This window comes from Mandrillus leucophaeus, unplaced genomic scaffold (genome assembly GCF_000951045.1).
Source record: "Mandrillus leucophaeus isolate KB7577 unplaced genomic scaffold, Mleu.le_1.0 Scaffold65, whole genome shotgun sequence".
NCBI classification, from domain to species: Eukaryota; Metazoa; Chordata; class Mammalia; order Primates; family Cercopithecidae; genus Mandrillus; species Mandrillus leucophaeus.
Window position 1 is genome coordinate 1,125,941 of NW_012107030.1, and position 26,641 is coordinate 1,152,581.

General features: G+C 45.1%; 1 protein-coding gene across 3 annotated transcripts in view; it reads left to right on the plus strand.

Annotated features, from left to right (window-relative positions):
* FGFR2 (fibroblast growth factor receptor 2) overlaps positions 1-26,641 on the plus strand; it is a 146,703-nt gene that overhangs the window by 76,272 nt on the left and 43,790 nt on the right. For 2 of the 3 annotated variants that reach the window (XM_012001073.1, XM_012001069.1), the window contains 3 exons: positions 14,113-14,303; positions 16,796-16,940; positions 18,985-19,181. In XM_012001073.1, the coding sequence (XP_011856463.1) occupies positions 14,113-14,303; positions 16,796-16,940; positions 18,985-19,181 (533 nt within the window). The remainder of the gene's footprint in view (positions 1-14,112; positions 14,304-16,795; positions 16,941-18,984; positions 19,182-26,641) is intronic. The other variant, XM_012001070.1, reaches the window with a different exon arrangement.

Below are 26,641 nucleotides of genomic sequence, written 5' to 3' on the forward strand. Positions count from 1 at the left end.
ATTTGGGAGGCCAAGGCAGGCAGATCATGAGGTCAGGAGTTCAAGATCAGCCTGACCAACATGGTGAAACCCTGTCTCTGCTAAAAATACAAAAATTACCCGGGTGTGGTGGCGCACACCTGTAATCCCAGCTACTCAGGAGACTGAGGCAGGAGAATCGCTTGAACCCGGGAGGCGAAGGTTGCAGTGAGCTGAGATTGCGCCACTGCGCACCAGCCTGGGTGACAGAGCGAGACTCCATCTCAAAAAAAAAAAAAAAAGTCATTTTGGGACCTAGAGAAGTGGCAGAGGCTGACATTGACATTTCCTGCCGAGGTTTCCACCTTTGATTCATGCTGTCATCGAAGCCGTCCTGAGACTGATTTGGCTGTTGGACTTGCAGGAGAGGGGTGTGGAGTTTGAAGACTTGAAGTTCATGGAGTTGGCCTCTTTACGCCCACCCCTCCCCCTCCCTCACTTTACAGTGGAGGAAGTTCAGGTTCAGCTGGGATAAGTAAATTTGCTAAGTTAGGGCTTGGATCAGGCATTCTGGAGCTGGGGCCTGCATCTGGGTGCTCTCCACACCTACTTATATGAATGCTCCTTGCTCTCCAAGCCGACTTTTTCATTTGATGTTCACTGTGGCGTGTTTCAGTAGGGACTGCTGCTGTCACCCCACCCTGCTTTCAGCTCTTTGCTGCAGAAGACAGAATGTACAGGAGAAAAATAAGAACTTAAAAGACTAGTTGCTCTTCCTCACTCATGTAGACGATTTGGCTTTGAATCACGAATTCTTGCTTCTTTTGGGCATTCCAGTTCTGCATATCCAGAGACCCTCAGGTACGTCAAGCTTTTTGCCTGGTATTTGATATTTTGGGGGACAAAGTACAGTGGAGGTGGAAATGGTGCCTCTGATTTTTGCCAAGGCCAGATATGTCTTCTCCCCATTCCTTGTTTTTTTTTTTTAAAAGAGACAGAGTCTTGCTCTGTTGCCCAGGCTGGAGTGCAGTGGCATGATCTTGGCTCACTGAAACCTCTGCCTCCCAGGTTCAAGTGATTCTCCTGCCTCAGTCTCCTGAATAGTTAGGATTATAGCTGTGTGCCACCATGCCCAGCTAGTTTTTGTAGTTTTTAGTAGAGATGGGGTTTCACCATGTTGGCCAGGCTGGTCTCAAACTCCTAGCCTGGAGTGATCTGCCTGCCTTGGCCTCCCAAAGTGCTAAGATTACAGGTACAAGCCACCGTGCCCGGCCTTTATCAGTTTAACTTTCCAGCAATTTGTTCCCCCTGCCTGTCCCCATTCCCTTGAATGAAAGCTGTAAGCAGCAGGCAGTTGCTGTTTGGGGGCCCATCAGAGGCCGCATGTCACTTCTGGATGGGTCAGGCGTCACTGCCAGTCCCAACTTGCTGGCGGCAGATCAGCATGGCACTGTCAACTAGCCCTTGACATAAATCTGTTGTAACTCAGCTCCAGACATGATGGGACACAGCCCGAAAGCTCACAGGAATCCGTACCAGAGCGAAGTCCCCCCTCAGGCGTGTGTTCGAGAATGAAGCGTCTTTTATTCCAAGCACTGACTGATAAGCTCGAATGTGGAGTTGACACCTGGAATGGAGCTTTTGGGAGCTTTTGGCAGCCCGTCCCCAGTGGGAGAAGGAGGAATGGCTGAAGTTGTTGACTGCTTGGGGCAGCCTCTGTCCCAGGAAGACAAAAGCTCCAGTGTGATAGCTGAGCCGGGGCCGGGGGACCAAGGCACGGCGGAGTCCCTCAAACCACAGCTGGAGTGTGAAGTTTGGACTCTCTCCTGGGTTTGGAACAAAGTAGTGGTTAAGTAAATGAAGAAGCGGTGGCCTAGTTAATTAATTAACCGGTCAATTCATTACTGAAGCTGTCAAGATTCGATCATTCCTGCCCACTTGCTCCCGATGGAAGGCTGCGTCTCGGTCTCAGTTTCCATCACCCTGTGGCTTCTGGATGGAACTTTTGTTTCTGTGTGTGATGAGGAGTGGCTATGGTGGCATCATTTAAATGACGTGATTCTGCATGTCCAGAGACGTTAGGACATTGAAAGCCTGACCATTACCGTTTAGGTTGTCACGCTTGTACCTGTTCCTGGCACAAGGTCTTGGCTCCATAGAGCCCTGTGGGGTTCTGAACTTGAAGCCTCTTGACTTAGAGGCTTCCTGGCCAGGCCTCATTTGATTTTCCATACTCCTGGTTTCGCTGCCAGTGAATTCTTTTCCATTTCTCGCTCTGAGTGTAAGACTTGGTGTCCTACCCTGACAGGGGCTCTGCATGCCAGCTCTAGAGTTGCAAAATCTCACCGGAGGGAGGCAGAAAGCCCCTCTATTGAGAAGGGATTGGGGTGGCGTGCCAGGTAATGGGTCACAGCGACGGCCTTTCTAAGTGGGCTTGTTTAGTTGACAGGAGATCACGGAACTGGAGCGGGCTTGAGGAGGAAACACTTTCCTTTTGCTGCTTTTGTGTCCCCAGCAGCCATCTCATCCCGTTCTTATAAACCATCACTGTTGCAGACAACCCCTAAGGGTCTCTACCGTGTGCCAGATGCCCTCTCTGGAGGTTCAGGTGGAAACTACATGGAGATGGGTGTCAAGTTCTGTTTCCATCCTTGCTAACTTTATGGCCTTGGAAAAGACATGGAACCTCTGAGTCTCAGTTTCCTTGCGTGTAAAATGGGGGTAATGACCCACTTTTTCCTTGTAGTACTATGGGGAGGAGGAGGTGGTAGGAGAGGCAGCGCTTTTAAATAATAGTACCATGCAACTGTTAGTCAGTATTGTGCGTCGGTCCCACGCTTCCTCTTGCATCTCCAGACAGAGTCACGTACCCTGAGCCCATCCTGATGAAAGGAGGGGTCAGTCCTGTCCTTTCCTCCAGGATAGAGATTTCAAAACTTCCTTTGGTAGCTACTGTTTAATGAGCTTTTGATTGCTACAAAGCAGCTTTTCATTCCTGTTTCACAACAGCGATCCTGGGGGGCAAAGGCTGGTTAGTGGCAGCTAGATCACTCCGAACGTATTGACTGGCAAATAGACTGTCCCGCAGAACTGACCCCAGCAAGAAGCCTTTGGGAGCAGGTGGTATTCTGTGGGTGCCAGCTCCCTGGGGTGGGAGCAGGCACACGCCAGCCTGGATGGGGCATGGTGGAACTCTGCAGTGTCAGCTTTTTTGTCACATTCTCTACAGGCTGCCCGTTGTCCTTTGCCCCACCATTGAGGAAGGAAGCCTTATTGACTGCTTTTGGTTCTTGCAGGGGGGGGCCTGGGTGAGGTGGCTGGAGAGAGGGCTAATATTTGGTCTGGCATTTAATCTTGGCATTTCATTTATGGTGTGGGCAAAGAGGATGTAGACGTGTTAAAATCAAGTTAATATCTTACAGTTTTATGTAAGAAGAGGTTACCTGGAGATTCAAGTGAGGATGGGGCAGAGAGAAAGCTGCTTCTGTCAGAGCTTGGACAAATAAACTTGCCATGAAATGTCAATTTATTGATGGCAGTAAGAGTGTGCAGTAATGTGCTGAAACTTAGCAAGGTTTCTATCAGCGTGTGCTAAATTGAAATAATCAAAAAACAGTTTAATAAGTTGCTTATATTTGGAGTTTTACGGTTCTTAACATTGCAAATTCTGAAGAAAGAAATTAGTTTCTCTCTAAACTCACTTAGTCATATGGCTGTATCAATGGCTGCCTTTATAAATCGGAAGACCTCAGTTGGGAAGTTTTATGAGATAGAGTCTTGTTCTCTTGCTCAGGCTGGAGTGCAGTGGCGTGATCTTGGCCCACTGCAACCTCCTCCTCCTGGGTTCAAGTGATTCTCCTGCCTCAGCCTCCCGGTAGCTGGGATTACAGGCAGACACCATCACACCTGGCTAATTTGTGTATTTTTAGTAGAGATGGAGTTTCACCATGTTGCCCAGGCTAGTCTTAAACTCCTGACCTGAGGTGATCTGCCTGCCCAGGCCTCCCGAAGTGCTGGGATTACAGGCATGAGCCACTGTGCCTGGCCTGCCAACTCTTGTTAAGATGTGTGTGTGGAATGCTTTGTGTTCTTCCCCTTTTAAAAGATGTGTCTGTTGGTTTGTTTTCACGGATTCGCTCTCCGTTAGGAGACCCGGCTCTTGCGTTCACGGTCTTCGTGCTTGGTTTGTTTTCACCGTCAGAGAAGGTAGGATGCTGTAGGGTTCTACCTACAGGTAGGATGTGCTCCCTACTTAGAGAGCGGGTTTGAGTTGGAAGGGTGGTGTCAGAGAGCCGCTGTGCACCTTTCACTGTAGCTGGTCAAATGTGGGTGTCTGTGGGGAAGAGATGGCCGAGGGTGTCGGTGTTGCTGTAGGGAGGTTGTTCTGTTTCCTGTTCTGAGAAGAGACAGATGAGGCAATGGGAACCTCATTGCTTTCGCTTGGTGGGAGAAAATAGAGCAGAGCTCTCTAGCTAGGATTTTGTGTATTTGCTGAGTTGCAGTGGTTAATTCTCTGTGAAGCACGTGTTATGCTCATTTAGCCTGTATGTGGTCGAGTGGGTGATGGTTGTCCGAATGAGGCATAAGGCTTTGCCCTCATGGAGTTCCTCAGGTCACATTTTGAGGTCAAAGACCATAAATTGGGATGGAAATTTCTAGATCTTGATGGAACTCCAACTTTTTCTTTCTCTCAAAGCCGCTGGATTACAGGATTCTCTCAAATAAGGCTGGCAGGAATTCTGTCCATCCCAAATAAGTATGCAAATCTACAGGTCAAACGGTGCCCCAGACGTATTCCCCACCGGATCAGGGAGATTGTGGTCTTTTGAGAGACAAGCATTGGATATTATTCTAGTAGGATCTTTTGGAAATTATGCTCTATTAGAAAAAGGAAGTTCTCATTTTACTGGTTCAGTGTACACTCTGTACTGAAACTGAAAAGTAAAGAACTTAGCCCTTTAAATTTTACATTTTGACCGGGCGTGCTGGCTCACGCCTGAAATCCCGGCACTTTGAGAGGCTGAGGCAGGTGGATCATTTGAGGTCAGGAGTTCGAGACCAGCCTGGCTAACATGCTAAAACCCCATCTCTACTAAAAAGTACAAAAATTAGCCAGGCGTGGTGGTGTGTGCCTGTAATCCTAGCTACTCGGGAGGCCGAGGCAGGAGAATCATTTGAACCTGGGAGGCGGAGGTTGCAGTGAGCCGAGATTGTTCCACTGCACTCCAGCCTGGGTGACAGAGTGAGACTTCTCAAAAACAAACTAACAAAAATTAAAATATTAAAAACTGGCCAGTCATCATGGTGCATGCCTGTAGTCCCAGCTATTCTGGAGGCTGAGGCAGGAGAATTGCTTGTACCCGGGAGGCAGAGGTTGCAGTGAGCTGAGATTGTGCCATTGCGCTCCAGCCTAGGCAACAGAGCGAGACTCCATCTCAAAATAAATAAAATAAATTTTACATTTTGTACTAAAGAAACAAAGCCATTCTGTATGTGAGACTCCCACCGAGTGTTCATAGGGAGGGACTGGAGCTGGGGCCTGACTTGAGGCTTCCCATCTGGCTTGGACAGTGAGAAAAGCAGTGGCATTTGGATTGAAGGCTTTTGTGATCTGGGTGACGATTTTGAAGTTTCTCTTTAGGTCATGCTGTACTTAGAAGTATCTAGAACCATGATTATTTTCAGTTTCTGAGTTTCATCTCCAAGAAAACAAATGGGATTTGTTGTTCAGCCTCTCATGTTATTCCTATCAAAGGGAGGCATTTCTTGTTTGCTCAGATGGGCTAAAAGCTTTTACTTCTGCTCGACCCACCCTAGGAGCAAAACAAGGCATGTGAGAGATGAGCATGATAGATTTTCTAGACTTCTCTAGAAGAAAGGCTTTTTAGACGGTGAAAGTTGATGAAGCCTGCCGACATTTTTACAATGGACATCCTCCATGTCTGCACATCTCAATCTCCTTCATTCTTACTAGTGGCCAATATGCTCTTCTTTCATGGATATAGTACAATTTGTTTAATCATATTAAACAATATGATTGTTGTGCAGATCTTTTGTTTTCCAGTAAGAAAACACTACAGTGACAAGCTTTGTACACGCTTATTTATTAGGCATCTGTGTGAATATTTTTCTAGGACAGATTTGTAAAGGTTGGTTAACTGGATCGTTTTCGGTAGATTTCAGTCAAACGTTGTAAAGCTCAGGGGCCTTACTTACTTGGAGTGCTTGCTGTCTTTGACGGAGGGCTCCCCTGTGCTTTGGTTTTTAGCTTCTTTGCAAATCATTGGAGAGAAGATACTCTAATTAGGAGTTCACCCATTGTAATAAGAGGGTATACTTCATTCCTGGACGTTAAAAAAAAACAAACTTTTCCAGCTTGAAGGAAACATTCTCTTCCCCTGAAGGAAACCCAGCTATGCAGACACCAGCTGATAATCTTGCATTCCTGAAAGATGTTGCACCCCCTATGGTGAGTGGCGGCTGCTGAGGCTCTGATGTGACTCCCAGGCGTGAATGCTCTCAGCTGTGTTTACCTCAGCTCCTCAGGAGGGAGCCTGGGAGACTGACGTCTGAGTTTTATATCAGTGTCAAAACCCAAGCACAACCTAGGGAGGGGCCTCCTGCCTAGTGTGTGAGGGTCAGGAGATAGAAAAGCTCTCACTGAGTAAACTGGACAAGGTCAATATACCTCGCTGATTGAGAAGGTAGGTTTTCCATGACCCTAGAAATTGATCTTGTTCACTCTGAGATATTGTCACCTTTGCTATGTCTCCTTTTTAAAAAAAATTGTGGTAAAAGATACATAACATAAATATACCGCTGTAACCATTTTTGAATGTGTAATTCAGTGACATTAAGTACATTCCATTGGTTGTGCAACTGACATCACCCATTGTTCATCTCCAGGACTTTTTCATCATCCCAAAACCGTGACTCCTTTTAGCAAAAGGAGACCAATTTTGAACCTAAATTTGGCATCATCACTCTCTGGTTACCAAAGAATCTTCAGTTCTGGTGAAACTTTTTGAAGACAGAGACCTCAGAGTATCTTAAACACTTGGGGTGTAAATAACACACAGTCCTGCTCCTGTAATTTGCCCAAGAAGACCCAAATTGATACCCAGCTGGTAGAAGCCACTCAACCCGAAGCCAAATAATACAGCCTGGAACATTAATTAGGGAAGGTACTTTGCCTCCACCTGCTTCGGTCTTCCCAGGCCCTGAGCCCAGCCAGCACTTTACTCTCTCCTTCACTTCATTGAGCAGGCACAATGGCATTAGTGGTGTTTTGCTTCTAGCATTTCACAGGGTGCAGCCTCCGTCAGTCACTTTGTGACTTTAGTGCTGGAGGGAGGACACTTCATTTTCACCCGAACAAGTTTGTTCCGCAGACTTCACTGTCTCTGCAGAGAGGTGTGTGTTTTAGAGGAAGCGGGAGCCCCAGCCGATTCTGCAAGACTTCCGAGAGTCAGATATCCAGACAGAAGATGCGGATACCTGGGTGACCAGACAGCAAAGAGGAAAGAATAAAAGGAGCATGCGCCAAGCCTGCGAGGGAGAAAGAGCAACAAACCAGTGACCTTCTACAAAAATGTGTTAAAAACAAACAAACAAACAAACAAAAAACAAAAACAGGTGACTCTGGCTGCCCAGCATCCCAGACCACTCATCTGTTCTAGAAGGTGACAAGCCAAAATACCAGCTGTGGGCACCTGGGCTCTTTCTGAAGGTGTCATTTTCCTGGCCATCGTAGCCTTCCCTTTTTCTGCTGATCATTTTTAGTTCTGACCTTCCTTTGTGCTGATCTTAAGAAGCTGGAGAAAGCTTCGTGTTTCTGGGAAAACAAAACTCAGAACCCAACGAGATTTAGCCTGTCAGGCTTGAGTGCATTAGGTGGAGTCTTGACAAGGCAATGAACTCATTCTACTAATTGTAATTAGCGCGAGGCCTTTAGCAAGTTCTGGGCTCCTCAGACTTCAGAGGGCTTTGATCGGCCTCCTCCTCCTAATAACCATGCCTCATGCTAACTGGTTTAGTGCGTTTTTTATGCAACAAAAGCAACCACCGCCTACTCTTTAGAAAAAAGCTAGGCAGGCTTTAGAAAAAAGAATTCTCAGTTGTTTTCACTTGTCCTCCAGATCGCAGAATGTTCTTTCCCTTTTCAGCTCTTTGGAGTTGCTAAGAGACTGCCATTTTGGAGGAAGGGTAATTAAATTTTGATTTTAATTTAAAGACAGAGCAGGCAAGGTTATCCACGCTCCTTCAGTGAATGGGGGCTTGAGAGCAGAAGACTGGCTGTTTCCAGATCAATACTGGGAACTCCGTGTGATTGGAGTCTCTCGGTGTTTGACTGCCCGACAGAGGTGGCTTTGAAACGGCTCTTTGTGGCAAGTACTGCCTAGCTTTTGGGGAGGAATGCTCGGGAGACCAGTGTGAGCCGGGAAGCCAGCCACTCTGTGCTTGATGAATTTATAGGTGTAATTTAAGAGCCTGGTTCTCCTTCTGATCCCCGGGATGCATGTTTACTGAGCCTGTAGACATGAGGCCTCTCGGCTCAGTGGACATTCTTTATGGCCTTTGCTATGTCAGAGCAAAAGCTGTAGATCTCTTATGAGCAAACATATTACTATGTCCAGAGGAGGACTGGCATGTTATAAAAATTCAATGGTCAATTAACAAAGATTTATTCTTTGTCACTCAGGTAGTTTTTACCTCTCTCTCTCCCTCAATAATTCCCTCTTGGAAGGAAGCAGGCTGTGCTTTCCTGCTGCAGTCTTTAGTTGGGTTATGGCTCCCAGCTACAGAGCAGGGCTTGACAGAGCCTATCCTGATATTTAAATTCTTAGCAGCTGGGCTTTCTGCTTTAGCGGAGTGGACACTTGAAAAAAGGGGGCGAGACCAAGAGTGAGAGCGAGAACGCTGGGAGAGAATGTATTTTTTTTAAAGCACTTCAGCCTGTGTTTACTACGCGTTTATTTGGTGGAACCTCATTCCAGCAGTGCAGCCAACTGTCCCGGCAGCAGTGGCCGCACCCTTTGGACTGCTTTCCATTCCGTCTTAATGTGGAATTCACACAGGCACCTTCCAATCACGCTTTTGAAGGTTCTCATCTTGTTCCAGGTCCACGCACGGTGCGTTTGCAACCTGCTGAACTCAGAACGTCGATTCTTATATGTGTGTATATATATATAATTAAAATTGCAGTAAAGAAACAGAGGAGCTACTCATCAGCCTATTTTCCATGTGTTTATCTCACTCCCTTTGTAAAAAGGAAAATTTGTTTAATGTAATATCTGAGAGTTAAACATGCTAGAAGAGAACCTTGCCTAAAACTCTAAATCCTTCCTGTCCTTCCTGGTGGAGATGACGTGATTTTGCTATCACACAGTAGAAGAGATGAACTAGCACTGGGCTTTAGTCTGTCACCCAGAGATAATTCATCAGTGAATTCTTTTTATATCAGCTTGTTGCAAAAAAAGTTGCAAACTTGAGGGGTTTGGTTTGCCCAGGGACTGGGGAGGTTCCTGGTGAGAACACATGAGCTCTTGGGGTCATGATCCTCTTTGTCTCTGCCCTAGTACCCACTGGGCCAGGCCACAAAGGGGGCCCCCACTCTGCCCAGCCTGCATCCTCGTCTACCATCTGCACCCTGCCGTCACCTCGGTTTTTCAGAAGTTAGGACAGGAGTCCAGGCGCTGTCATCTACTTACTGCTCACTGTTCCTGAGGTTCTTATGGATTCCGAGGGGTGGTGGATGGCTGAAGGGTTCGAGAGGAGGAGCGCAGGGTTCGGCAGATGCTGGCATCCTGGGCCCTTTTCCAAGACGTCCAGGCCTCCTTCTCCGACTTGTTTAAGGGCAGAGAATAAGGTTGCAAAGGAAATCAAAGCCTGATGTGGAGAAATGAAACATGAGACCTACTGACTTTTTAAAAACATTTTAAATAACATTCTCTAAGGTTTCATTTTATACCGAAGGCAGCTGTAATAAGTTTGGAAGACAGTGTAAGGTTTCTATTACAGAGCAATCCTGCTTGCAGTTTTTCTACCAGAAGTGAGAAAGGGCGGAGGGGGAGTGGAGGTGGTTAAGAGGTTATTTTGTATAAGGTGAGAAAATTTGAAAAGATGAATTCAAGACTGCAAGCGTGTAACATTTGGTATGCTGTCATTTGCAAATGCAATAACATTAAGCCATTGCAAACTTGGGGTGTGTGTGTGTGTGTGTGTGTGTGTGTGTGTGTACATAGTCAGGATAGCATTGGAATAACTTAATAACTGGAGCTCAGCAGCACTTTGGCCACAAGGAAAACAAGACTGCAGCTCTGTAGTGGGCCCTGCCAGTGTTGCCCCAGTGACTAAATTCTCTGTCGAAGCCTGGCGCAGGCCAGAGATGTCAGGCGGTATGAAAGCACTCATTGTTCACAAGGCATCATTATTTGGTACTGCATACACAATGTTTGCTTGTGAAACGATTTATTAGAAACAAGTATGTTTAAGAAAGACGACTTGGTTTGAAACTCAGTTGATCTGGCTTATGACATTTAAGATTTTATTACCTTTGTTTCTAAGAATAGATATGTAGGCCCACTGTAAATATTTATCTTAAAACGCACCCACACTACACACACATGCATGTGCAAGTACAGAACTGGAAAACGGAGCCAGGGCATGAATTGATACCCAAAGTTCACATTTCTGTGTGAAGGAGTAAACCTTCTTACTGTTTGCTAGGTGCATAGGAGCATAGTTTGTGACCTTGGCTGGCAGGATCTAGCCCACAGGACGGCTTCCCCTAATGCTGTGAAGTCTCTTGGTAGGAGGCTTGGTGAGGAGAGAAGAGTGTGTGTCTGTTCGTGCGTGGACTTAACTCTGTCCTTCCCACATGGATGAGGCTAGCTGGAATTAAACCAGACCTTGGTCACTGCCCGCCGCGGACAGGTCCCTGGGATGTCCAGCCAGCTGCCAGGCGTGACCAGGAGGCTTGCTGGGGCCCATCCCTGGGTCAGCGTACGAGCCAGAGAGCAAGGGTTTCACGTGACGTTTGAAGGGACCCAGCTTTGAAATTTTCTGCCACAAACACCACAAACACCACAAGTCTTAACTTCTGGTTCTTTGCTAAGCCTACATGGGCAATATAGGAGCAAATGAATGATTTCTTTGCGGCTCCAATATCCTTATCTTTATAATGTGAAAACATAGATGTCTGTAAAGTGATGGGAGATTCTGGAATGAAATGTGCTAAGGGTAACCACTAGCACTTTTTCTTTCTTTTTAAAGACCAGCAACAGGCTTATGCAGTAAAATCAATTTGCACATGGTCTGGCTCTTGTCCAACAAATTCCACTAGATGATATTTTAATCTGAAAGGCCCAATACAGGAAGCTGTAGATATCTATCGTTCTAATTTGCTGTTTCCAGCCCAGTGCACGGGGATTCTCAGGTACAGTACGGAGACATCCTTGGTGTGCTGAGCTGGCTGGGTTCTCCTCATTTCCCTCAGTTGTTTTGAACAATGGAGGTTAGGGTAGTGGTACCCACACGTAGGGGAGGAAGAGAGGGAGGAGGCTGGTAAGTGCAGGCCTGTCGGGATGGAGTTGTGTTCTTGAATGGACACATGATTGTGTTTTGTGTGGCTTTTGACAGATCTGTGTAGGAAGGTTCCAGTAAGTTTGTATGACAAGATCAGGAAGTAGTGTGGTGGTCTGGTGGTTATTTAATTCTTTTTGTTTTATTTTATTGTTGCAAGAATGCTAAGCATGAGAACTACCATCGCAACTAAGTTTTTTTTTTCTTTTCTTTTTAAAGACAGGGTCTCACTTTATTGTCCAGGCTGGAGTGCAATGGCATGATCGTGGCTCACTGCAACCTCAACTTCCCGTACTGAAACCACTCTCTCACCTCAGTCCCAAATACCTGGGACTACTGGCATGCACCACCATGCCTGGCTAAGTTTTTTATTATTTGTAGAGATAGGGGTCTTGCTATGTTGCCCAGGCTGGTCTCACACTCCTGACCTCAAGCAATCCTTCTGCCGCGGCCTCCACAGTGCTGGGATTGTGCTCAAAGGCATGAGCCACTGTGCCTGGTCTTCAACTAAGTTTTAAGTGTACAATACGCTGTTTGACTATAGGCACGATGCTGTGCAGCAGATATCTAGAGCTTGTTCATCTTGTTTGACTGAAACTTTATGTCCCTTGATTGCAACTCACCATTTCCTTCCCTATCCCAGCCCCTGGCAACCACTGTTCCACTCTTTTATTTTATGAATGTGATGAATTTAGATACCTCATATCAGTAGAGTCATGCAGTATCTGTCTTTCTGTGACTGTCCTGTTTCAGTTAGCATCATGGCTTCCATGATGTCACATATTGCACCATTTCCTTCTTCATGACTGAATAGTATTCCGTTGTGTATATAGCCACGTTGTAAAAATTAATCCTTTGGCAGACACTTAGATTGATTCCATTTCTTGGCTATTGTTAATGGTGCTGCAATGAATATAGGAGTGCAGATCCTGATTTCAGTTCTTTTAGATAGAGAAGTGGGATTGCAAGATCTTAGGGTAGTTCTGTTTTTAATTTTTTGAGGAACCTCCATATTGTTTTCCATGGTGGCGGCATCATTTTATATTCCCATCAACAGTGTGCGGGGGTTCCAGTGTCTCCACATCCTTGCCGACTCTTGTCTTTTTTTTTTCTTTCCTCCCATCCTGACAGGCGTCATGTGATAGCTCCTTGTGGTTTTGATTTGCATTTGTCTAATGATTAGTGACATTGAGAAACTTTTCATCCACCTAGTGGCCATTTGTGTCTTGGAGAAATGCACAGTTAAGTCCTTAAGCCATTTTTCCATGGGTGTTACTTAACACTTGAGGAGCCTCGCGTGTGGTTGCTAGCACACCTTGGCTTGATTGTCTCTGCAAAAGTTCTGCAGAGACCACCTCTTAGCTGGAGAGAAGCCTTTCCAGACATAAAATGAGAGGGCGTATTCTTTGTTGAGAACGTGTTCTCGAGTTACAGAGAGGCAAGACAGGTGAAGCTAGGAAGTAATTTTGGGATACTGTCTCTGCTCTTTTATAGGGCAGACTAAAACATAGCCAGAAGTTGGAAACCAGCATCTCCTTATGTTTCATTCAGTGTCATATTGGAATAAGCTAGGAAACATCTACTTGTGCATTTAGTACCTGGCATAGAGTAACACCTGATATTCATCAAAGAGCTAGATGGGTGAATAAAGAATGAATGAATGGAGTGAATTCCACAATAAAGAGATGAATCCCATTATTAATCAAATCTGTTCATAACTTTGGGCTTTAGGTTTTAGTTTAATTTTTAAAACAAAGGTTGGAAGTCTTCTCAGAGCATCTTAGAAATGTATTCGAGCTGAGCGTGGTGGCTCACAGTCTGTAATCCCAGCAATTCGGGAGGCTGAGGCGGGTGGATCGCTTGAGCGTAGGAGTTTGAGACCAGCCTGGGCAACATGATGAAATCTTATCTCTACAAAACATTTGAAAATCAGCTGGGCGTGGTCGTGGGTGCCTGTAGTCCCAGCTACTCAGGAGGCTGAGATTGGAGAATCACCTGAGCCTGGGAGGCCGAGGTTGCAGTGAGCTGTGATTATGCCACTGCACTCTAGCCTGGGCAATGAAGTGAGAACCCGTCTCAGAAAAGTAAAAAAAGATGTATTGGGAGACACGTGCCTATCGAAACCATTTTTGGTATTCAGAGTGTCCTTAAAGTTAGTCTTGTCATTTGCCTGTGATGTTAAGCTTGTGGTTGAGGTGAGTCTTTGAGATGATCTCAAATAGGATAAGTAAAGAAGCATCCCCTCCCCTACCATTTGTCACTTGGATTGTCAAAGTAGAATCTCTTCCCTTATTCATCAGGTGGCCATGGACAGCCAATAACCTGGGATGTAATAAGTTCTTTTCGAGATTTTCTAAATAAGTGTTCTTTGTACAAGGGTCGCGCTCCAGCAGTCTCCTTTGAAGTTGCTTCTGTTATTCATGGGGCCATGGTGTTATTTCAAAGGCGTCAGCCAGCAGGCTTGAGGCTTTTCTGGCATGAGTTCACTGACAGGCCTCTGGACAACATAGCTTATTTATTGGTCTCTCCTTCTCCCATCCCCGCTCCTCCTTTCTTCCCTCTCTCCACCAGAGCGATCGCCTCACCGGCCCATCCTCCAAGCCGGACTGCCAGCAAATGCCTCCACAGTGGTTGGAGGAGACGTAGAGTTTGTCTGCAAGGTTTACAGTGATGCCCAGCCCCACATCCAGTGGATCAAGCACGTGGAAAAGAACGGCAGTAAATACGGGCCCGACGGGCTGCCCTACCTCAAGGTTCTCAAGGTGAGGACTTTCTGAATCTAAAGGTACCCACAACTGGGGTCTCCTTCATGGGTCTGGCCACAGGTTCTTTGATTTCCTGTTGGAGTTGAGAGAGGATGATTCTCTGTTTTGACTAGCCAGCAGAGAGTGTGCTAAGGAATTAACAGATCATTATGCTTGCTAGTAAAATTTCAGAAGGGAACTATAGAGTAGGGGAAGAACTACTAAACTTGGAGAGAGAATAGTTCAGCTATTTATCAGCCCTGAGATCACAGACATTTAGGCTTAGCTGCACATCTCTAAAAGTAGAGATCATGATACTGTCTGCCCAATAGGGCGGTTGTGCAGAATAAATGGGATGGAGTGGATGGAAAGAGCTTTGTAGGCTCAAGCCATTGTGCCAATGTTGATTGTTACTCTGATGTTGTTTTCTATTAATAGGACGTTAGGATCCAATTTTAGTAGCCACCTTTTAGAAACAATTTGGATTTTTTTTAAAAGCAAACAAACAAACCCCTGACCTTTGAAATCCATTCACAGGTGATTTAGACAATAAACCCTAGGTCATGTTTCTGCACCAGTGAAATGTTGAACAAGGAAAATATCTTTCCCTCCTTATTTCTTGTTTGCAAGCCCCCATTTTCATAGCATCTGCCTCTTTTTTAGATCTAGAATTTGCTCTTCAGGAGGCTAAGGACAGGGGTAGCTAAACCTGTACAGCTGGCTCTTAGCTCCTTGCCTACCACGCCTCCCATGTCTAGTTGCTCATAGAGAATGAATGTCCTTAAGAACATTCTTCCAGTAGAACCATAGGTGACCCAAGTAAGAACTTTCAGCCAATGAGGTGTTCTCACCAGCTAACAATTCCGAGGATCAAAGGCAATGGAAAAAGATGACCAACCTGGGGACCCACCCGACCTATCCAGTTAACTATCGGTCACACCCTCCTGCCCTTCTCTCCACCAGGTCTCTCCATTGTCCACCACTGGACTGATTTTGTTCTTTCAAAACCCACAGCCCTTTAATGCCGCTGTTTAGATGTAATGGATTTTGTTTTCTTACGGTGTGTTGGTGGTGGGACCATAGACAGTGCTAAGACCTTCCTGGTTGGCCGTTATATTGTTCTCCTGTGTCTGTTCTAGCACTCGGGGATAAATAGTTCCAATGCAGAAGTGCTGGCTCTGTTCAATGTGACCGAGGCGGATGCTGGGGAATATATATGTAAGGTCTCCAATTATATAGGGCAGGCCAACCAGTCTGCCTGGCTCACTGTCCTGCCAAAACAGCAAGGTAACAATGCTTTCATTTTTGTCTTTTTTTAAAAAGAAAGCTGGATATAGAAGCTGAAAAGACTTGGTGCTTTGGGAGACTGCAGGCAGCTTATAGGATAACTCTTGTGGCCTTGGTATATTTATAATAATCTTTCTTCGGTGATGCAGCTGGTATGGTGCCAGTAGCCATGGAAAAATGCCCACAACGTTCAAAGTGCTTGCTCCAATTTCTTCTAGAGATTAGCCTTCACCCCCACCCAGTTTTTAAGTTGCTCCTTCTGGTTGGTCTTGTTTAGGCTGCACATTTCCCATCATTACTGCACATTAACACCATTTAAAACACACACCTCCATGCCTGTTTAATACGGGGCATTTGAGTATCAGCAGAGTTTGTCTCCTTCTACTGTAAGTTTTAGGGAAATATTGGCATGACGCAATTTGTTCAACAAAGCATCATTTCTTTGGTTGCATACCTGATCCTGATGAGATGCTGTTCTTGACCTTGTTGCACCAAATTTGGGGGGAGTTCATCTTACTGAATGAACGTCCTACTGGCCGCTACTAAAGGCGAAAGGTTGACTTTTTAAGTTTGTCATGACTCACATTCAAATATTTATTAATAAAAAGAAAAAAAGCTCAGTTTTTTTGGTTACCAAGATGATGCTTGCTTCCATTTCTTTTTGTCAATGCTATGTAAGGCAAGATGGTTTTGCTGAAGTAAAAATAACCAGAGCCTGGTAACCAAGACAGCCTTCCACCCCGATTGGTTCCCACAGGGCCAGGAGGATGGGTGAGGTGTCCATCTGAGCTTATGTGCAGTGTACTGTCTTAAAACACAGCAGTTTAGATAGAACTACCCTTTCCTCTTGGTGGGAGTCTGCAGCCAACAGGACCAGAACCAGCTTGGCCTTCTGGGCGCACCATACTTTTGGAAAACCACCCCTAAATGCAAACCAAAGCACAGGCCAAGAGAACGGACCTCTGTGGGTTGATTTTTTCCATGCATTTGATTGCGTGCATGTCTAGGAGGTGAAGCCGGTGTGGTGACGGGCCTGTGGAGGTGAGCTGGTCAGTGTTGCTCCGTGTCTCTCGGTTGTGGGCTTTGTGGATGGGCTGCAGTCGGAATCTCCCAGTGGCCAGCACCCCCTGAAGCCCCCGGTGCGACGCCTTGTGGTTCCACAGCCCCCTCCACAATCATTCCTGTGTCGTCTAGCCTTTTCTCTTGCTTCCCTTGTTTTCTAGGCCGCCGGTGTTAACACCACGGACAAAGAGATTGAGGTTCTCTATATTCGGAATGTAACTTTTGAGGACGCTGGGGAATATACGTGCTTGGCGGGTAATTCTATTGGGATATCCTTTCACTCTGCATGGTTGACAGTTCTGCCAGGTATATACTGCTCTTTCTCTCTGGGTTTTTTTCCCTTTTCTTGGTTGATTGCTATAAAATTAACACAGCTTCTGTTATCAGAAATGGCCCCTTTTATCCTTGCATAAAGATATAAAAAATGTTAAAAATTATCCCTCAGGGATAGGAAAACTGCCTTGGAAATTCACACACAGTGAGATCCCACAGTCACATTTATGATCAAGGGAAATTTCACCCTTAAAACCTGAAGGGATCTCATATTTTTAGTGAGTCATTGAGCCAATGTATAAATTAGCCCATCCCCCTTTCTCTTAAGGAAGAAGTTGAAATTACTTTGTAAAATTCAAAGTAATTTATTCTCACTTCAAATTCCATTTTGCTAAAATCCTGTGTGTGTTTTTATTGCTTTCATCCCACTTTGTATTTTTAACGAGATGTAAATAGAGGGGTGTGTACGGAGCAGCGTGGGGAGCGGCACCTTTGAATGTCAGGTGCACAGAAGCAGTGCGTTACCTACCTTGGGGATCGGTGGCTTGCTGCATGTTGCGATAGAATGGACTTTCAGTTTGCTCTCATTGCAAAGCATGCCCCTGCCATCTTGGGCTTGATGTTATTTCTGCCTCACGGAGAAATAAACATCACTGCAGCCCTGTTGCCTAAACATTGCTGCTGTCTGAATCTTTAACCAACATCTCTATTCTAGTGAAACTTTCTTGGTATTAAACACTGTCCTCTCTGATGCATCTGCCTCTTTGTCCTTTCCTTTGTGGAACTGCAGAGACTGCGGTTTGCTAGCTTATGATGTTCCACTCCAGTTATTAATTCCTTGTTTTTAGAGTACAGTGCCTACCTGCATGCTTATTTTACATCTAGTAAAAATAAAATAGATTGTTTCATTTTTGTGCTGTTGTGGCTGAGAATTTTGACTATCTTGCAAGTATTTTTCTGATTAAAATATATAAGCTTTCGATAATACCATTGCATCCGTTTTTCCTTTTGTTGCGAATCTGCTCTGTGAATATTTGCTTTGAAACAAAGAGACATCTCTTATGTTGAAACTTGCTTTTATTTGCAGTACTGCATTCTGTGGTGCCTAACTGGCACTTCTTAACCAGTTTGCCTGACAGTGCTAGCACTTAACTAAGAATGCAGTTTGAGAGAAACACTGTTTGGAAATACACTGCTTGTAGATGGATCATCGAGGACTAGGAAGAAGGCAGACATTGGAAGTTGATATAGAAATGTGCTAAATTAAGTAATTATATGTATACTCACACATAATACCTTTATGTTTTTTCTTTAAGAGAAAAACTGTAGTGACATAACAGTATAACCAGATATGTATAAACTTAAAAGGTTATTAAGGAATATTATAAGCTTTATGTGTTATGGATCTAATGGTACTATATTATAAGCAATTCAGTCTGTGTATTTAATGCATTGGTTTGTTTATGGACTAGATGGTATTAAGGAATTCACCAAAACTTTTTCGGACCAGCCTACTAGATGAACATCAGTTTCATATGGAATTGTGTTCATCTGGGTTAAATTATCCTGTGGAGTCTTCCTTTGGAAGAGCCTACCCATGTAAGACTGAAGCATTGTCACTGTCTCCTTAGAAACAAAAGTGGGCGTCATTGATATTTCAGAACTTTGTGTTTGGTTTGCATTCACAGACCGTCATGAAAGATAATCCTTTCACTGCGGGTACAGTTGGTCGTCCTCCGCTCAAATGTCTAACAGAATGTGGCCTCATAGCCTGCCCTGTGCAACTGGGTGTCAGCCACTCACTGGACTGCGGATGCCCACTGAGGCTAGAGACAGTGACTACCCGAGTCCTGGTGGTCAAATGATGAACCCCCTGGTTATTCATTTTCATTTGGGAGGGGCACTTGGCAGACCTATGGCCCATGCCATTCTGCAGGATTGAGTTTTTGGGAAACCCACCTTGCCTTGAGAATGGTCATCACCTTTTGGTTCCTTTGGTTGTGCTATGATGCATCAGTCTCGTGTGCTAACTCTGTGGCCTGCTTATCTGTTCCTCCTCCTGTGATCTGCAATTTAGCTCCTGGAAGAGAAAAGGAGATTACAGCTTCCCCAGACTACCTGGAGATAGCCATTTACTGCATAGGGGTCTTCTTAATCGCCTGTATGGTGGTAACAGTCATCCTGTGCCGAATGAAGAACACGACCAAGAAGCCAGACTTTAGCAGCCAGCCGGCTGTGCACAAGCTGACCAAGCGCATCCCCCTGCGGAGACAGGTAACAGAAAGTAGATAAAGAGTTTAAAGAAATTTACTCCTCCCCCATGACCCAGCCAGCTTGTGGATCTTTTGCTCTGTTTTGATGCCATCGACTTCTGTGAGCTTCCATGTGCGAGTGATTCTGGTGTGATGCTTGGCGGTCACCCAGTTAGTGTTTGGAGCTTGGAGAGTCTAGTCATAGTGCGTCGCTTGGATCAATGGGGTCCAGTTCCAAGGGCAAGAAAGGACAATAGTGTCAGAATCAGAAAACTAGCCGGGCGCGGTGGCTCAAGCCTGTAATCCCAGCACTTTGGGAGGCCGAGACGGGCGGACCACGAGGTCAGGAGATGGAGACCATCCTGGCTAACACGGTGAAACCCCGTCTCTACTAAAAAGTACAAAAAACTAGCCAGGCGAGGTGGCGGGCGCCTGTAGACCCAGCTACTCGGGAGGCTGAGGCAGGAGAATGGCGTAAACCCGGGTGGCAGAGCTTGCAGTGAGCTGAGATCCGGCCACTGCACTCCAGCCTGGGTGACAGAGCGAGATTCCGTCTAAAAAAAAAAAAGAATCAGAAAACTAATCAGCAGGACTGGAAATAACTGGAGGCAAATACCCCTGTGTGTGTTTGATCAGACTCAAGTACAGCGGTCTCTCCGAAGCCTTAGCCACATTGGTCTCCTGTGATCTAATACCTTTTTTAAGATAAGCATGAACATTCGCTTGGGACTTATGCCACTAGTAGGAAAGAGACTCTAAGTTCTCTGACTTATTTTTTAAAGTCAAGATCAGAATCTTATGCCCTGGGGGTGCATCTGGACTGTTTGATTTAAACTGGTGCACAATAACTTTCTACACTGAATTTTGGCTTAACCTCTTTGCAACTTACAATATAATTGTATGCGTCTATTATGTCTCATTGTTAGTAGTTCACAGGTGTGGCAGTGATTTATTGGTAGAATATTTGTAAGGAACCAGCAACAGATTGTTTTTAACCCCCAACTTGGTCTTTGGTGGTTGCTTTTTGCTTGTGTGCCTCCTGATTGGTTTAGTTTTGCTCTGGGGGAGATGGGGCAAGATGGAGCCTCTGCTGTAAACCAAAGCCCTGCGTAGGTAGGTGGGACAGGAAATGCTTCAGCTCTTTTCTGTTTGTTCACAGAGATGGAAGCGGAAGGCAGATGTAGATGTAGAATGTTTACAAAAGCATTTGAAACTTGGTTCTGATAAAGGTTATTTTGAAATAGCAAGTAAAACAGCAAACTCATTGACTGTATTTCAGTGTGTATTTTAGTGAAATTTACAGGGTACTTGTTAAAATTTCAGATTCCTTTGTCTCAGTCCCAGAGATTCTTGTTTAGTCATCTTGGATAGGGCCAGGAATCTGCATTTTATTACAAGCCCTCTGGTGATTTTAGAATGTACTTTGAGAAACTCCAGGTTAATCCCAGGCATGGCTCTCCAGAGACTTTGGGTAGGAATGACATTTTCTGGACAAGGCATTAGGAAGGATTAGGAACCAGTTGGTCAGCAGTGGTTTTGGCATGGGTCTGGCTGTTCACAACGCAGCTCCAGACTCCCGGCTGAATGGGTCCTTGTTAACTTCTCTGAAGCCATGTTGCAAGCAGATCTGTCTTTGTGGAGGCGGAGGATAGAATTTAAAGTGTGTGTCAAGTGTAGGCGAATGACCAAATTGTGTTAAGAGCATGGAAAAAAGGGGCCTATTGGGTCACTTCTGCCACCAAGAACGCTGTTGTCATTTTGAGTGACATGATTATCTTTCTTGGGGCCAGGAGAGCAAAGATGGGGCCAGCTGGCCAGCCAGTTTCTAGGGGAGTCCAGTCCTGAGATAACTCTTACATGGTTTCTATTATTTTTTTTCTAATAGAGAAAAATGCTAACTTCTGGAGGCAACTTGTAATTTGGCATAGCTAGGCCACTGCCCCGTAATTATCTCATCATCTTTTTTTCTGCAACTGTTACAATGCTTTTCTTTTTACTTAATATAAAAGGGTAAGATGCCCTTAAAATCCCCCTGACTCAGCCACAGTCATTGTGTTTTCTTTCCCCAGTGCCAGGTGGCTTTTCATCATTGTCCATCTAAGAATACAGTTTGAGGAAAATAATATTTGGAAATGCACTACTTGTAGATGGATCCTTGAGGACTAAGAAGAGGGCAGACATTGGAAGTTGACATAAGAATGTTCTAAATTAAGTAATTATATGTATACTCACATGCAATGCCATTTATATTTTTTCTTTAAGAGAATTCAGCCTGGCCGGGCGTGATGGCTCATGCCTGAAATCCCAGCACTTTGGGAGGCCGAGGCGGGTGGATCACCCAAGGTCATGAGTTCGAGATCATCCAACCTGACTAGCATGGTGAAACCTCGTCTCTACTAAAAATTCACAAATTAGCTGGGTGTGGTTGTGCATGCCTGTAGTCCCAGCTACTTGGGAGGCTGAGGCGGGAGAATCGCTTGAACCCAGGAGGTGGAGGTTGCAGTGAGCCAAGATTACGCCATTGCACTCCAGCCTGGGCAACAAGAGTGAAACTCTGTCTTAAAAAAAAAAAAAAGAGAGAGAGAGGATTCAGCCTAAGTTGGTCCTTTTTTGTATCCTCCCTGTGTTACCAGAGGGAACATCAGAGTACCTTCCTCTTTTTCTTCCCTCCTTCCTTTTATTGATTCATCATAATTTACTAAGTGCTGGGTATAAACCAGGTTACATGTAAGACACAGCCTGTCACATTCACCGGTGGTTCCCAGGTTATTTGGTGGTAAATGCCTGTAATCCTAGCTCCACAGGAGGCTGAGGTGGGAGGATCCTTTGAATCCAGGAGTTCAAGACCAGTCTGAGCAACACAGCGAGACCCCAACTCCAAAAACCAAAACAAACAAACAAACAAAAACCCAAAGTGGAAACAAAAGAAAAGAAAATGTAATAGTAGGGCCAAGGAGTATAACAGAAGCAGAGAAAATGGGGCAAATGCCGGTTCCCTGGAAAAATACATCTGCATGAGACTAATTTATTTGGGGGAATGTTGACACACCTCAGCTCCTTCCACATGTCCAGGTGGGGTACATTATTGGATCTTCACAAGGAATGTTTCATCAGTAAGCATGGCCTCTTTGGTAGAGAAAGAGATGCTTATCGAGTATCTGGATCAAAGAGGGTTATTGGACTGGAGCTGGAATGAAAAGCCCCAGAAAGGCCTGCAGATATGTTGATGACAGAGCAAATACCACAGGGATGCCGAGCATGCCTTTACCTGGCGACAGGTGAGCCTCTAATCAGATGTGTCAAGGATGGGTTGTTTCTAGGCATTTATGAGGCCACTTTTTATTCTGTGTTGGCTAGCCTCTTCTAGGACACGGGGATCACTAAGTGTCTGCATGGCCCTGACTCTTTCCCTTTCCAACACCCATACACACAGCATCTCCCTCACGGCCCTCAGTCCATCCTTGTTCTCTTTTGAGAACAAGAAAAGTTGGGTTTTTGTTCGTCCTGTGAGTTCTTCCTTCTTGGTATGTATTAATTTGCACTAGACTTACTGGTGTAACACAGACGTTTCAGTTTATGTTATTTTTTTGAGCAAATTTTTTTTTTTTTCTGGTACCAAAGAAGAAATCCCTTGCAATCATTTCCTAGTAAGCGTGAATTTTTTGAGACTTTGTATGCACATGGCTTGAAGAAGGAGAAGCAGCTTTTGGGTGGTGGGAGGCAGATGGCAGGTGGCATCTCTCTGTCCTTTGATGGAGGCTCATGTCACAGTGTCAAGGCTTGGGCACCACGCCAGATGCTGCTCACCTACTCCTACTCCTTTGGTGCCCAGCGAGTTAAATGAGACCAACAACAGCCAGCCCAGAGAGGGGCATCTTTGTGAGCGTGTTGGTTCTTGTACAGGTCTGCTGGACAGCCAGTGGCCAGTGTGAAGCAGCCTTTGGGAGTTAAAGTGGGCAGCATCACTTTCTGTGTTTTCCACAAATCAATTGGATGGTGGGGGAGGGTGTAGGGATGGGTGGAGGATGGAGTGCAGGGGAAACTGAGGATGCCTGTTTAGGAGACGTGCAGTGTTGCTGAGTTTGCTGAATCAGTTTTACATTGAGCACATCAGTTTCTTTCTCTGGGGCTTGAAGCTTCCATAGGGTAGGATGGAGATTTAACTGTTTGTGGTTGGCTCCGTCCAGATAAATTCATCTCCTGTGCAGCTTATACCCTCCCTCACTGCCGTCGGCATGGTACAAGAGGCTGCAGGGTATTTTTTTTTTTTTTTTTTTCAGACAGTTTCACCTTCTCAGCTGCTGATATAGGTAGGCTGAAAACCAGAGAAAAATCAAGAGCAGGGCAGGCGCTGTGGCTCATGCCCGTAATCTCAGCACTTTGGGAGACCAAGACAGGCAGATCACCTGCGGTCAGGAGTTCTAGACCAGCCTGGCCAACATATAGTGAAACCCTGTCTCCACTAAAAAATACAAAAATTAGCTGGGCGTGGTGATGCATGCCTGTAATCTCAGCTACTTGGGAAACTGAGGCAGGAGAATAGCTAGAACCCAGGAGGTAGAGGTTGCAGTGAGCTGAGATCGCGCCACTGCCCTCCAGCCTTGGCGACAGACAGAGTGATACTCTGTCTCACACACACAATAAAAAAATAAAATAAAATAAAGTAAAATAAAATAAAATAAATCAAGGGCAGTGAAGGCCACCTTTTGTAACAATACTTTTAAGGCAAATGGCATGTTCCTGGGGACGTTAGGAATGGGACCAAGATGAAGGGGGAGGAGTGGAGCGGGTGCCTCGGGGGAGGAGTGTGTGACTCAGTAGCCAGTTCTCGGGTCCAGTGTTAGTGATCCTCAAACATGCCAAATTCCGAGAAGAGGGATGGATGTTCTACTCCTGGAAGCTCATTTACTGCCTGGCAGCTGAACATCATGATCTGGGAATATTCTTTGTATTTTGGTCAATCAGGTGGTCTAAACCTCACTGGCTCCAGAAAACATTTGGGTAATTAGAGTGGTCACGGATGACTTAACTGGAATCTGCCCTTTCATGTGGGCACCTCGCCTTCCCTGCCCCTATTTCACTGTTCTCTTTTCTCCTCTCTCAGCCTCCAAAGGACACAACAGTTTGCCCAAGATCTGACCTGGATCTTGGCTGATGCGATCTCTTGAGCAGAGCCAGCGCATCTGGGGCTGGTGCGTCATGGTTCCGATAGGTTTACTCACAGAGTCCCAGGGAAGGGCCTATGGGAGGCAGAGACTCGCTACGGGAGAAAAGTGAGTGTCTGATGAACTGCCTTGCCTAATTACCTAAATTTTGTTATGGAGGAATTAAAAATGCAACCTCAGAAGCCTTTGAAGCTTTATCTCAGGCACCCAGCTTGCGGGGGTGAAAGCATTTTGTTTGGCCATAGGGGAATGGTGGGCAAGGCTTATATTAGAGCAGAAGTATGTTAATACCGACCTTGTGTGCTGGTGGGGAAAGGTGGTTTACAGCCTGAGAGTCAAAGGGCCTGTTTGGCAGGCTGTGGTCCAAGTGTGTTTGTCAGTCCTGGGGAATAAACACACAAGTATTAATTCATCTCTTCTCTCCTGGAACATCTTCGCTTCTGCTTGCTCTGTTCTCTAAGAAGTCCCCTCTAGATGGTAAATTTAATTCATTATAAAAAGATAACACTGTTAGACTGGGCCTAGTGGCCCACACCTGTAATCCCAGCACTTTGGGAGGCTGACGTAGGTGGATCACCTGAGGTCAGGAGTTCAAGACCAGCCTGATCAGTGTGGCGAAACCATTTCTCTATTAAAAATACAAAATTAGCCGGGCGTGGTGGTACATGCCTGTAATCCCAGCTACTTGGGACGCTGAGGCAGGAGAATCGCTTGAACCTGGGAGGTGGAGGTTGCAGTAAGCCAAGATCATGCCATTGCACTTCAGCCTGGGTAATGAGAGAGAAGCTCTATCTAAAAAAAAAAAAAAAAGAAAGAAAAAAGATAACACTGTTTCTTGGTGGCCCTTTAAAAAGAAAGAAAAAAACCCACTTCCTCACTTAATCTCCCATATGTACTATGGAAATGTACGAAAAGCACATTTACTTAAAAGCTTGACTTATGGCACATGCTAGAGAGAGTCCGGAAAGTGAGGAAATGGAATTGGAGTCTGTGAAAATACATGCTTAAAAAAAAAAAATGCCTGCCAAGATTCGGGAGTGGGAAAACAGTTTACTAGAGTGTTCATGTTGATTGTTTGTAAGTAACTCACTTTATCACTAACAAGGGAATATATTAAAATTGATTAGGAAGGAATCTCCAGAATTGAAGTTTCTAGGTAGGAACTGAAGAATAAGGAAGATTATGATTTTGTGCAAAAGAAAAGAAAGATCATTAATAGTACTAAAGAAATAGAAGGATTTCAAAGATGAGCAGCGGGAGTTATCTGAGGGTCCTGATTCAGAGGAGGGAAACCCAGTAAAACATGGAGTCCCACAAGGGAATGGCTTGCCCCGGATCAGGCCAAGCCCCCAACGCAGACTCATTCTTGGAGTCGAAGGGAATGAAGAGAAAGCCAGCCGTATTTTATAGCCCCAGAGGGGATTTTAAAAGCATAGTAAAAATGCATGGAGGTAAAATTAAGATATAGTAGACAGAGCAATCAAATTCTATAGTTTCTTAGACTTTGCCCATTTTCTTACCTTTCCCCCGCCGCCTTCATGTTTTTATACAAGTATTTTCCAGGTTTGTGCATTTAATCTGAATCTCCATACCTCATCTGAACAAAATTCCCATAAATCATCCTTCCTGTAAACCTCATTTTTTAAAATTCTAATAATGATGACAATAAAGTTGGTAAGGGTTTTCTTATTTATTTATTTATTTTTAGGCTTTCCATTTGAAAAGCTGTCACATGAAAATCTTGTTGAGACCGTCTGTTTGGGGGATGGTGTAGATACATGTGAACTTTTGCCAGGGGTTTGTGGATGCAGATTCCTTTGGGGTCGTGGGTGAGCCATAGAGTGGTGAACTTCAGATTGAATGTTAAATTTTTCTCTTCTGAGGTAACCCCTAAGTCGTGTTTGTCATTAGGACCCTCTTACTGTCCAGTTTTTCTCCTGCCCTGAGATGATTCCCTGACTCCTGGATTCTTCATCTCCTGCTTGCTAGTACCCCAGCCCATCCTAGCAGTGAGCAGAGGGCCTCATTTAGCAAATCAAGCGTGCCCACTAAGGCGTATCTTCTGCAGTCAGCCCTTAGTATCACTGCATTATCTTCCTGGTCACACACAGTTTGACATTACAGTTGTCCCTGGTATGTGTTGGGGATTGATTCTAGCAACCCCGAATACACCCAAATCTGTGGATGCCCAAGATCTTTATATAAAATGGTATAGTATTTGCATATAAACTGTGTATATCTTCTCGTATACTTAGTCATTTCTAGTCATACCTGTAACAACTAATATGCTGTAAATGCTATGTAAGTAGTTGTTATA